Source organism: Chelon labrosus (assembly GCF_963514085.1).
Source record: "Chelon labrosus genome assembly, chromosome: 2".
NCBI classification, from domain to species: Eukaryota; Metazoa; Chordata; class Actinopteri; order Mugiliformes; family Mugilidae; genus Chelon; species Chelon labrosus.
This window is the reverse complement of record NC_140338.1, coordinates 19,883,259-19,896,187: the sequence shown is the minus strand read 5'-3', so window position 1 is coordinate 19,896,187 and position 12,929 is coordinate 19,883,259. Positions and strand designations below refer to the sequence as shown.

At 38.6% G+C, this 12,929-nt stretch overlaps 1 protein-coding gene across 2 annotated transcripts in view; it reads left to right on the top strand.

Annotated features, from left to right (window-relative positions):
- ctnna2 (catenin (cadherin-associated protein), alpha 2) overlaps positions 1-12,929 on the top strand; it is a 306,322-nt gene that overhangs the window by 21,018 nt on the left and 272,375 nt on the right. Inside the window, exon 2 of one of the 2 annotated variants that reach the window (XM_084561584.1) lies at positions 6,171-6,277. In XM_084561584.1, coding sequence (XP_084417710.1) covers positions 6,176-6,277 — 102 coding nt within the window. In that variant the 5' untranslated portion in view covers positions 6,171-6,175. Of the gene's footprint in view, positions 1-5,693; positions 6,278-12,929 lie in introns of those variants that run through there. The other variant, XM_084561583.1, reaches the window with a different exon arrangement.

Below are 12,929 nucleotides of genomic sequence, written 5' to 3'. Positions count from 1 at the left end.
GTTCCACAGTGGACAAAACATTGTCACGTTGCTTATTATTACTATAGTAAATATAGGATCTGTCTAAGATGATGCTCTTTTAACGTTTGTCATTACTTAGGAATAAATCCCAAGTCTCTTCTCTTACTTTTGTGGTTGCTGAGAACATGAGGACAAATCATGAAAACTGTGGGAATGCATGTTGCTCAGCGAACACAGTCTTGCCCTGATCAGCCACACGATTAAAACCACTGACAGGAGAAGTGAATAGCATTGACCTTCTTGTGACAATTCAATGTTCTGCTGGGAAACCCACCTAGTTTAGAAACAACTCGAAAAAATATGAAAAACAGCACAAGGTGTTGACCTGGCCTCCAAATTCACTAGATCCCAAACTGATCAAGTATCTGTGTTATGCACAGAAACAAGCCTGATCCACAGAGGCCCCTCTCCTCAACCCATAGGACCCAAAGGTCCAAATAAATGGCCCAACATTCTGTTGCCAGGCACCACAGGACACCCTCAGAAGGCCCATGTCCATTCTCTGATGAGTCACAACAGGTTTGGAGGCACAATGGAGACCTACACAATATTAGGAAGTAATAAAGTTTGACAGTGCATGTTTTAGAACAGTGAAAAGTGACCCCACTCTTTTGTTAAACAAGCATTATTTACATGATCAGAGCCAGACTGAGGTGGACGTATTGTATTAGTGATACAGAGGAGAGAGACTTTTTAAATGTTTTTCAGAAATGTATGCCCAGATATCACTCTATTTAAGCTCATTTGCTGTTACGCTGTGCAGCCGAATGTGGTGAATAATGGTTTTCTAGGTGACAGTCTTTTTGACATACGACAGATGCTCAGCTATTTTCATTCTGGCTTTGTGGGATATGCAGTCTTTTTTTTTTATTTCCTCAACATTATTATAAAACCCACTTTTGCATAATTTGAAGATTTAATATTATTTATTGTGTGACTGCATTACAAATATACTCTATGTGATAATGAACTGAGTGACATTCATCACACTTTCCAATGTGAAGTTGCAATTCTGACTTATAAAAATCCCCATCAACAATAAACTATATCACACAGCATCACACATAGCAGCATACATTGTATTAGGGCTGCTTTGCTTAGTATCTAAGCCAGTTGTGATAGAACAAGGCTTACCCTAGTAACCAAAGGTTTTGTTTTTAAAATGTTATGAAACAATCAAAACAAAGTGCAAATTTTCACAAATTCTAAATAACCTCATATAATGTATGGCTGATAAATTGATGAATATGCATTTGTTAACAGTTGTATAAAGCCAGTGGATCCTCACATTTTAAACCCTACAACCTTAAATGTTTTTTTGTTTTTGTTTTTTCGGAACAACTAATGTATTCATTAAGTATTTGTCAGTTCTCAGTGATCAACTAATTGGCTCTGCATTATTGTCTCCTGAAGTACTTGAAATTGTATTAATTGCTGCTACAGTGTATATACCATAGGCTATAAGCATAATGTAGAATAGATGAATTAAGTGTAGGCAGCATCAGTTTTAATTTTAAGATACTTACTATTTAATTGCAACCACCACTAATGTACACGAAAACATTTTCTGTTATTATGTTGCTCATATAACACATCAAGAGGAGTTTCAGTTTTGGTGTCTGAGAAGTAATACTGTCATACTCCAGTAAACTCAGTTTATTTCATTACAGCAGTACATTGGTATTTTTCACAGTGCTGCTGTTTTCTCATCAGTGCCACGTCCTTCTGCCTGAAACATTTGCATCACCTTTGCTTATTTAGTACTCCATGTACAACAGTCTTTGGCGAGCTGGTAATATCATAAAATCTACCAAACAAAGAGTTTCTGTCTCTACAGACAGTCAATAATGACTTACAGAGTGCGTTTAACAGAAAAGTGGCCAAAACTTTCAGTTGTATAGTGAACAACTGATGAAATTAAAGACAAGTAGCTCCAACAGATTACATCTACTAGTGACACTATTCATGTCATCTAGTAAAATCCACTATCGGAGGTAGAATGAGCTTTCACACATTCAGATACTTAATGTGAATGTTTAAAGGGGTTGCACTAATGTAAGTTTCTAAATGTACAAGTCTTCAGGTTTCACATAAATATGTTAGGACTGTGCTAACACCAACATGTGTCAATTTTAAAATGTGAGAACAGAGTACATAAATCATTCCTTCACGTTTTTGTCATATTTCTGTGCTTGCGCTGATAGACGCAAAAGGTGTGATTCATTGTCCCACCCCACATTTCCTTTCAGGCGACAAAAATGAAATGACAACAGTATAAGTAAAGACCTGCAAACTTCCTAAATATAAAGGCCTTTGCCATTTTGAAAACCATAATGTATGAGTTGTCGTTTCATCAATAGTGCTAGGTCGCCAGATTTCCTTCTGTCCATCCATCTTAACCCACTGTGTGTAGTATAAGGGGCCTCTGGCCCAGATCTGTCGTTCCTATTCACATTCTTTATTCCCTTCTGCCTCATTGACATTGGCAGTAGACTTGGCCAGTCCCAGCTGGCCCATTCTGAAACTGCTTACTGTAGAAACACATCTCCACAGTAACAGCAGACTGCTACTCTGACGCCAGCTGTTCAGTCCTCACATTCACCTAATATACCCCAACAGCTTTAAAGGTTTAAAAAAACTGTCATGGAAAACATATTCCTTGTTAAAGAGCATCTTTTCTGTCCAATAGAGACTCATATTGCAGAGTTTAATGAACTTGCCATTTTCTACAATACAATAATCTCTTGAAAAGGTATTCAGTGTAACTGAATGAACTGAATTTAAGGTTAATTTGGTTTCCAACCTTTATCAAGTTAAGCCTCTTTTGGTATATTTCTTGATTTTTTTGGAAGCTCTCATAATATGATTCAACAGTAAAACAGTGTTTGTTCCTGAATGGTTAATGTATTCAAAATGCTACTCAATAAATGTGTAGACTCCACTGTGTGCATCTCCACTGACTGACAGCTAACTATACAAATGTAGCTAAACAATACAATTCTGAACTTACTGTAACCTTACTCAGTGGATTAGCGCCTTGGGCAGATGTATTGTAAATGTGGAGTTAATTAAAAAAAAGTTAAGTACAACTTCCGGTTTCGGCCAAGGTTGGGTATGCGGCACAAGTACGGAGCTCTGACCAAACTTACAGGAGACTTTATATGGTGTTATCTTTGTGTCTCAGAGCCTAGGGAATTTTTCGAGCCAAGGATTAGAGCTAGCTTGCTGCTAAGATTATATTGTACACAGACTGACTATAACGCGCTTATTTTGAGATAAATCTGAATGCCGTATTTATTTGGTTAGTCGCTTTATCTGGTAGGCATTGTTGATATCAATGTTTCAAGGGATAGCAGTGACTGACTACTCGTTCTTAGCTAGCTGGCTATAGAGTTCTCATTATCATCAGGCTCCTGGGGCTTGCCTACTGTTTGAGTTGCCCGCGAAAAAAGCAAGCTTTTAATGGAGAATTTAGTGTACTGGTGCATTGAGGCTAATGTAATCTGAAATTTTTAAAGTCTGCAAAGTGTACAAGTTAGAATATAGACTAAGAATTAAATATTTTCAGTAGCTATATAAACAAAAATAACCAAACTGAACGAAAGTGCAAAATGTCATCATAGCATGTGCATAAAATATATCAGCCACATAACGAACATTAGTTGTTTGTTGCAATATTGGAGTGAATACTGGAGTGAGGCGGAGTCTGAGTCTGCAGTATTTCCGGTGATCCTTCTGATTCAAGTCAGTGAACTGGTTCAAATGAATCACCTGAGTCTGCAGTGTTTTCGATGATTCGTCTGTCTTGAATCAGTGAACCGGTTCCCTTGAGCCCACAGTGTTTCTGGTGATTCTTCTGACTTGAGTTAGATGATTCAGATGACTCGGTTCACTGAGTCCACGGTGTTACCAGTTCAAATCTTTAACCCGGGTGATTCAGGAACCGACGAGCTCTATTTGTGACTGGTTTAATTACTAATACTTTTTGGACAACTTAGAGATTCCAAATATGGATGAGGATGCTAAAGACAATCTTGATGAACCCATACAGCTGCTGGAAATTGTTGATTCTATTAAGAAAATGCAAAGTGATAAAACCCCAGGGCTCTATGGCTATCCTGTGGAATTCTACCAAAAATTCTCTTCTTAGCTTGCTCCCACTCTCATATTTTAATCACTCTTTTGGCTAAAAACAATCTACCACTGAGCTCGATTGAGTTTGGCTTTGGGTTTGGCTCTAAATTTATTTCTTGTCTGTTATACACCTCTCCAAGGGCATCCGTAGCAACAAATAGGTTAGATTTCCAACTTTTCCCTCTGTCAAGTGGTACATGACAAGGATGTCCCTCAGCCCTCTGTTGTTTGCTTTGGCTATAGAGCTTTTGTCAGTTAAGTTCAAAACAGCACCTAACATATACGAAATTCACAGGATGGAAACTGAACACAGAGTCTCTCTCTATTTGCAGATGACCTGCTGCTGTATATTTCAGATCCAGTGGCATGTCTCCCAAATATTATGACTATCCTGAAGGAGTTTGGGCTTTTCTCTAGTTGCAAATGAAATCTGTTCAAAAGCGAATGCTTTCCAATCATCAAGCCCTCCACATATCAGAGCATGAACTTTCATTCTGCATGTCAAAGTCTGGCTTTAAATACTTAGGCATTCATGTCACCAGTATTTTCTCTGACCTGTATGGAAAAAATGTCAAACCCCTCATGAACAAATTGGAATCAGATTTGAAGAGATGCTCTGTGCTTTCTTTATCTCTTGCAGGCAGACTAATTGCATAAAGATGAATGTTTTACCTAGATTTTTGTGCCTGTTTCAATGTCTCCCTGTTTTTTTTCTTTCTTTCCCAAATCCCTCTTTCGGTCACTAGTTAATCTTTTCATTTCTGTGGGCTTGTAAAAGCCCCACAATCTGCAGAGAATTTTTGGGCCTAGGCACCAGGGCAGCTTAGCATTTCTCAACATGAAGAAATATTACTGGGCATCTAATATACAGAAAGTCATATTCTGGTATCATGCTCCAAAATTGGACTGGTGCAGGACTGAGGCAAACTCCTGTCTTTCTTCATTAATCTCTGCCTTCATTACAGCAAAATGCCATTCTCACCATCGAAGTACACATCAAGTCCTGTAGCATCTTTCTCTTTTAAAATATGGGCACAATTCAGACAAGCAGCAGATATAGCCCACACGTTTTGGATTTGTCCCAAGTTAAAGGACTTTTGGTCGTCTGTTTGCAAACCTTTGAATGATGCATTTGACGCCAAAGCGAAATCCTCTCCAGAAATGGCCATCTTTGTGTTAGTTAATGTGATTAGTGACCACTAACGAGAAAAATGCTTTTGCTTTCGCCTCCCTCTTAGCTCGTAGAAGAATTGTTTTAAATTGAAAATCTCCTGATCCTCCAAATGTTTGTTTGGCTCAGTGACCTGAAGCTATTTCTGAAATTAGACAAAATTAAGTGTTTCACCAGAGGATCAATTAAAACATTCCACAAAATATGGGACCCTCTGATTTTTATTTTTTATTTTGACAAGCTCAACACTCTAAACTAATGGTTTTATTGAACCTGCATGACAACTGATGTGTGTTTATTATGTTATTATTATGTTTTATTTACTTTATTATTTTTCTTTTTGTGTGTTTGGCAGTATGTGGTGTTATGGACATGAGGGATACAAGACATTGTACTTGTATGCGTCCTGTAATGTTCTACCTTTCTTGAATAAAAAATAATACGGAAAAAATTTTCAATACTTTCTTGATGGAACTGTTGACTGTGCTTTGATTTATTTGATAAGCAGAGCCAGGATCTGCTGACTGTTACTGTTACTCCCACTAAAGCGTTGCCTTTTATGGAAGGCATTGAACAATGCTGCCATAGAATGGCTCCCGGCGGGATAAAAAGCCAGTTCCCCCTCCCACCTATTCTGTCTGTGCGCATCATCTGACTTCACTGGAACATACCTAGCTGCACATTTGGATTCAGCTTTAAGGACAATCATACAGCTCAATACTACCTTTTGTGACCACTACTTGCAACATTACTTCAACCACCCTGTCCCCATGGGAAAATTCTATGTGCAGCTTTTCTCAGCTGAGCATTTTTCTAACCATCAATATGTTTTTGTTCCCAACAGAGACCATGACGACCGCCACCTCCCCTATCTTGCTGAAATGGGACCCAAAGAGTCTTGAAATCCGCACCTTGACTGTGGAGCGGCTTCTGGAGCCCCTGGTCACACAGGTAGTTAACTCTGCGATGCAAATACTACGAAAGAATAACCAAGCTTAGGAAACGTAGCTGGAACCTGGTGTTGCTTTCATATTGATCTAAGGAGTTTATGTTGTAACGAGACAAGACAAAGACGAGACAAAAAATATTCCTCATATATTTTTTGTGACACACTCTTTTCCAATCAGTAATGTTTGAACGTTTTCCAAAGTCTGATGACATCAATAGTAATGGACTAATAAACAAAGGCATGCTTGTTATACCTCAGTATGAAAGCAAAATCATTTCTTTCTAGTTGCACCTCGGCCGGAGCACTTGTTATAAAAATGTTAAACTGCACTGGATCACATCCAAGGATGCTGGCATGTAGCCACTGACTTCGTTTGCCTCCTAAGCTAACAGATGGCTGAATGGGACTTGGGTCACTCTGTCTTATTGCAGCGGTTTGTGACTAAGGTTGGATATCATTTAGATTTAATGTGTTAAATGTAATTCATCCACATCATTGCTCAGATTGCGGTAATATTATCTGACTAACCAAAAATGTACAACGCAGTCTGTTGAAATAAGTAACATCTACCTAGTATTAGTATAGTATTAGTTTAAGTTAAGTATGTTGAGCTCTCTCAGCCACAAACACCTGAATGTGCCTTGAATTACATGACATTGCAATAATAACGAAACGCAAAATGCTTAAGGGTTGCAGGGATGAATTGCCCAGCATCATTCAGTTTTTGCATGTTCAATCCAAGGTATGAAAGGGAAAAAAAACCAAATCTAAAAAGTCTCAGTTCTGATTTGGGAAATAGTTTAAACTGTTACTTCCTTAAGAAAATTGCTTGATAAATATTTTAACTGCTGGGCATGCTGTCACTGTCCTCATCAAAAGAAATAGCAGAGACTGGTACATCTGCAGCAATGGGAATGATGTAATCACTGAGTGTACCAGCAGCCTCCCCCAGTGGTCTGATGTTCTTTGGTTAGCTGCCGTGTGCTTTTTTAGTTTTTAATCAAACCTCCTTCTGTCAGCCCAATGCATTCATTTTCAATTTCATTTCTTTCATTTTATCAGCTTTCGGTGGACACTGTGTATTTTATTTTTACCTAAGAACTCTTATTTATTTTTTCCCCCCATCTAGAATTCCATTTCATTCTACGTGGTTCTGAGTGTCTCTTCTGGTAAAGGATGTGCCTTCCTGCAGAGAGGAAGCTCTTATTAGTACATACTGCCTGTTCTTTTTATTCCCACGTGTCCTTCTTTGTCAAGCAAGGGCTTTTTTTTGCTACCAATGGCATGACATGTGCAGAGCCACTCCAGACCTAGGTCCTGCTATTTACGAAATAAGAATAGGGAAAGCACAGTGGTGAATAATCAAAGTAATGATGTCTATTATTATGTTAGTATTACCTGTGCATTTTTTGATTGCAAGTCAAAAGCAGGTGTATGCATTCTTTCTGAACCTCCCAACAGTCAGACTTTTCTACTTCTGAGAAGAGTGATTTTCCCTAAGAAAGCATTCTTTCCTTCAGTGGTGCTGTTGTTTGATTCCAGGTATAGCCAGTAGTGTAGATTTAGCAGCAAAGCATATACATACATTAATTCAACTTACAAGTGTTTGCATGGTAAGGCAATAACAGAACATTTCGCTAAAACTTTCCCTAGTCTTTCCAGAAATCTATAGCAAAATTTTCACAATATTCACAAAAATCGCAGAAGGAATACATACTTCCAGTGAGACTGTACCACTTAATTCCCGAAGGACTTCCTTTCTCCAGGACAGCTTAATAAATCTGCCTTACTGCACCAGCAGTGGTGGATATTAGGATTGAAAAGGTTAGAATTTACTCGGTCACGGAGTCAGTTTCCAGCCTGTTTACTCTTTGGTCCCCTAGAGAATATTTAACTATTGATTGTAGATTTTTGCCAGCTTTACCTGTTACAACAGAGCCCTTTTTTCTCCTGTTGTCAACCTTTTATCTTTGCTGTTAGGGATTACTATAGTGATTGCGTTTATTTGAACTTTCAAGACCCTCACATTCCCACATGCTTCAAAATCTTTGTACTCAGGCAACTAGGTTATGGTCTCAAGTAACTCTTGAGGGTTTGTACTCAAGTTCAAAGTCATCAGCAAGCCATAAGGTGTTCTTCCTAAATGGGAGTGGGTTTAAAAAAAATCTATTTTCCGATTGAAATCAACCTTCAAATGAAAGATGCAATATCAATTCGTAAAAACCTCAAATTTATTTATTTAAATATATACCATTTCCTGAAGTCTCGCTGCAGTTTCACGAGACTGCACAACGAGATTAGTCCGCGTGTGAGAGATCCAGAACGTGAGAGAAGCTACAACTCTGAGAGCACCGTCAAGCTTGAAAGCTGATGTGTGGCAGCATTTTGGATTTAAAACGTTTGACGACGGAGAAGAACTGGACCAAAGCAAAGCCATATGCGTGATGTACCAACTGCAAGTAAAATATTGTGGAAGTAAATTGAAAAGGATTTTGACTCAGAAGTGGAACTAGGTTATTGTCTCAAGGAGCTCTTGTGGCTTTATACTCTGCATCCAAATTCATCAACAAGTCATAATGCATTCTTCAGAAAATGTCATTTAAGCAGCAGCAGCAGGAGAGGCTCTCTGTTAGAGGTTTATCGAATAGCAGTGAGGCATGAATGCTTCTTAAGATTTGTCTTCGTTACATTTTACTTTTAAAAAATGTCAATGTTTATGCATGGATATATTTAACTTAGTAGTAGTAGTAGTAGTAGTACTCATGTCTGATTTGAGTCATACGACTTAAAGCTTCATTGCTTGTTTTCTTGTTTGGCGACATTTTCGAATGAACATAACTTAACATCTTTTCAGTGTTCAGATGTCAAATGAGCCAAAATGTCCATAGACTGGATTATGGCCCTTTTGAATAGAATCTTTGCAATCGTGCATCTTAATTGAATCTTCCAAAACGCACTAGCATGTGGTGCTGCATATTTTGAACTGGTCAGAACAGATGTATAACGTGCTTATCTGCATACGCTGATCACCCTTGAGAATATAATTCCTCTAGTCTAGTTTTATTTTTTTTTTTTTTTTTGCAAGCCTCTTATTTTGTGCCTGTCCTCTTCATAGACACATATTCCAAGCAATTAAAAGAGAAAATATTTTGCATCTGCAGAAAACGCAGCCATAAGCCCACTGGTAATGATGTAGACCGGTTAATAGCTCATTTCTTGTACCCTCTCCTCTACACTCCTATGCAACGGCACAAAGAAGAGATAGAGCGTAAGAACATCAGGCGGTAGCTGAATATGCAGAACCAGAAGCTGAATTCACTCTTGATTTATTTTCATAGGCTTTCCATCCTTCTTCTCCTTTTCCCTGTGCGTATAACTTTATGAGATTTGGCCTTATTTGCTTTAATAAGATTACATTAAAACTAATAAAGAACCACCATTACTCTTTGCTTGGAGGAAAACCCAGACGTGCATTTTTCAACTGGCAACATTTCACCAGTCTTGGTAGTGCTGGCATCACATTTTTTTGGATGTATACTTCAACTTCGGGTTGGCTTGAGATGAAATTAGCTGCAGGGGGAGAGTATTTAAAGTCCAAGATGTTTGTTTCCGTTAAACTTTGTGCATATTTGTGTCTGTCAGCCACATCCGGTGTTAGCTCTCATGAGTGGTTATCAAAGTGACAGGTAGGTAATTGCTTAATGTTAGCAGGACGGAGGGCTGACGAGCTTCTTCTTTAAACATGCAGTGATCATTATTAACTCTAATCTGTGGCAACGCCTGACTGCATTTACAGCAAACTATGTGTCAGAATACAAAAGATTGTTTTTATTTTTCATTTTGAAAAATATGCATCTCCCCCCTAACATCTTAACATCTTCTTGCGTAAAAAAAAAACTTCCCGCAAGAAGACGATCCTTGGATTCTCGGATTTCTCGGATTCTTCGGTTTACTGGGTTTTCCACTGAACAAAACAGTACACTTTTATAATCAATATCCCTTTGGAATGATGCAATGGCAGCCCAAACCTGTATAAAACCATAGCACAACATCATAGCATTACCTGTTCCAATACTGACACTAATAAAGTGAAGCAGAGGACCTTTAGAGAGGTGTTACTGGAGGCCTGTTTAGGCGAGCTCTCTAAATTGCATTCCTCAGTTACCAGATTGCCAAATTCATTTAGATGTCATGACAGGTGCTCATTCCATCTACAGGATGCTCTTGGGTTCTTGAGGTTACTTCATACAGCTTCATTCTGTGTGAATGCTGGAACACAGTGCTTATTGATTCAGCCAAAAAAATGAAGAATTCAGGCCTTTTGTCAGGCTGGTCTAAAAGTAATAATAATAATAATAATCCAGTCTATTCAGTGTTACAATCACACAGCAGTTGTTTGAGACGTGAGGTTTAAATTTACATTGTGTCATTTCTCTTCAAACCCCATTTTGCTGAATAGACTCTTAACTTCATTTGCTCCTGTCATCTGACTGATACCCTTGTGAATTGATAGATATCAGTTGTTCATCATCTACCTTTCTTTACACCCACAGTAAAAAGACGATATTGTGACAAAATCCATTCTCTGCACACTCACGGGAATAAGCACAATAGCTAACTACGGTTCTTTGTCTTTTCCACAATTGCTCTAGAAGTGTGAGAGATTTTGGGATATGAAGCAGATACTGTGATTGTTTTTCTTGTCACTTCGGATGATTCAGTGTGTTTAGATGGTATAAAAGGTTGCCTCAGGAGGATAGACAAACAGGCTCACCCTGACATTGCTTGAGATAGCAGCCCCATTCATCACGACCAAGCTTACCTCAGCCCAGCTAGAGTACTGGGCAGGTTTGTAGCTAATAATACTGAGGGGCTTACTTTATCACTGTGTACGAAGGCAGCTTGCCTCTGATATAGTAAACATTTTTATACCGCAGGCAATAGCAGTATTTTTTTTGAAAGAGTTATAGGGAAGTGGCCTTGAGGGGCAGGCGGAAAAAAACAGGTACAAGTAGTTGGGCTGTTTTCTTTTGCTGCAGTTCAAACTTTATGTTTGCTGGTATGGAAACATTGGAACCAAGGGCATGAACCAGCCGGTCAGAAGTGTAAACACGGCCGTAAAAAGTGGAACTTATTTTCTTATTTTAATTTAGCCACATTCAAGGTAAAAGTTGTGCACGTTGTGAATTGCTGCTATACACGGAAAAGGCTTTACTGATATACCTCTTTTTGTTTTTATCTTACAACACGCTGTGAAGTACTGTTATACGCTACTGACGGTGCCAATTTATAGGCTATATGTATGTGCAGCACGCAGTATTGATAAGCTCATGTGTTTATGTTCATTTCTGTTGTGTTTTATTAGATGAGATTGTTGCTGTAGTTGTTGAGCATGTCTTTTTTTTTTTTTTTTTGCACAGCAACAGCTGCATATTAGAAGTGTGTTTATGGTGTTGATGTGGTCTATGGCCGACAGTAGCCTGTGTTCAAGCTTGCAGGAAAGCCTCCATAGCTTCTTTTGTGTGAAACGCTTTCACCACATATTAGTCAACTTTAAAAAATCCAAAGTCATTCAACCCCTACCAGCCCCTAGGCATAACATTTAACAATATGTACTTAGAGTTCAGTAAGAAGCATCTAGAATCAGTAATCGGCAAACCTACAAGCCAACAGAAGCACAAGTGAACTCATTTGAATCTGGCATCTTACTTGTACTGCTCCATTGTGTGAGTTGATGCTGAAAGACAAAACATTTTGACAGAATAACTGAATATTTAATTCAGTTTAACAAGGAACAGCATATTTGCGGTGCTGTAAAGGCTAGTACTGACGTCAAGTCTGTGAATCACGGCATACAGACGATGAACTTCGACAGGCAGAGTGTCTTGTACTGCAGACATAGCTGATTAGGATTTACACTTTAATGTAAGGGTGCTGAGCCCATAACTTGCAAGGCTAACATCATGTAGCAGGTCTTCATTAATTGTTTCGCAGCAGGATCTACTAATGAGCCCAAAACTCTCCGACCCAAATATCCAGGGTGAGCGGCGGTGGTAGAGGCTTCATCAAAGCTTGCATTTCGATTGTTGAACATCTTACCAGTGAAAAGACTACCCCGCCCCCGCTGCACTGGGATCTAAACATTATAATCTTCTTATTTACATGTATGTCCGTTCAGTGTTTGCTTCCACTTTTTGCTCAGTCGTTCCACTTCCATCTTAACTTGCACTAAACAAAGAAATAATGCTTCATTAAAATGTGCTTGATTTGTCTGTTATGTGTGCTCGTTGGGCTTTCGAGGAAGAACTGACAAGGACGACTATAAATATCGTATCTACAAAGAACCGAAGGAGCCAGTCGAGTTTTTAAATTAACTTAAGGAAGATCTGTGCATTTAGTTACACGATGCCAGGCTTGTTCCTACAGTACAGTTCAGTAGTTGCTGTTAAAATAATACCCTTCAACAAACAAAATGGGCACTCAACATACTGGCAAATTGTGCCTGTGACTTACTTTGAGAGATTAAAAAAATAAAGTAATGAGGTATTCTGGCTTTCCTGTTTATCTGTGAATGTTTTTGGCTGAAGGTAAAACCAGTAAGTACGGTCTCCTCCTGCCAAAGAACACTCATCCTTTTAGTGATTATTGTTTGTT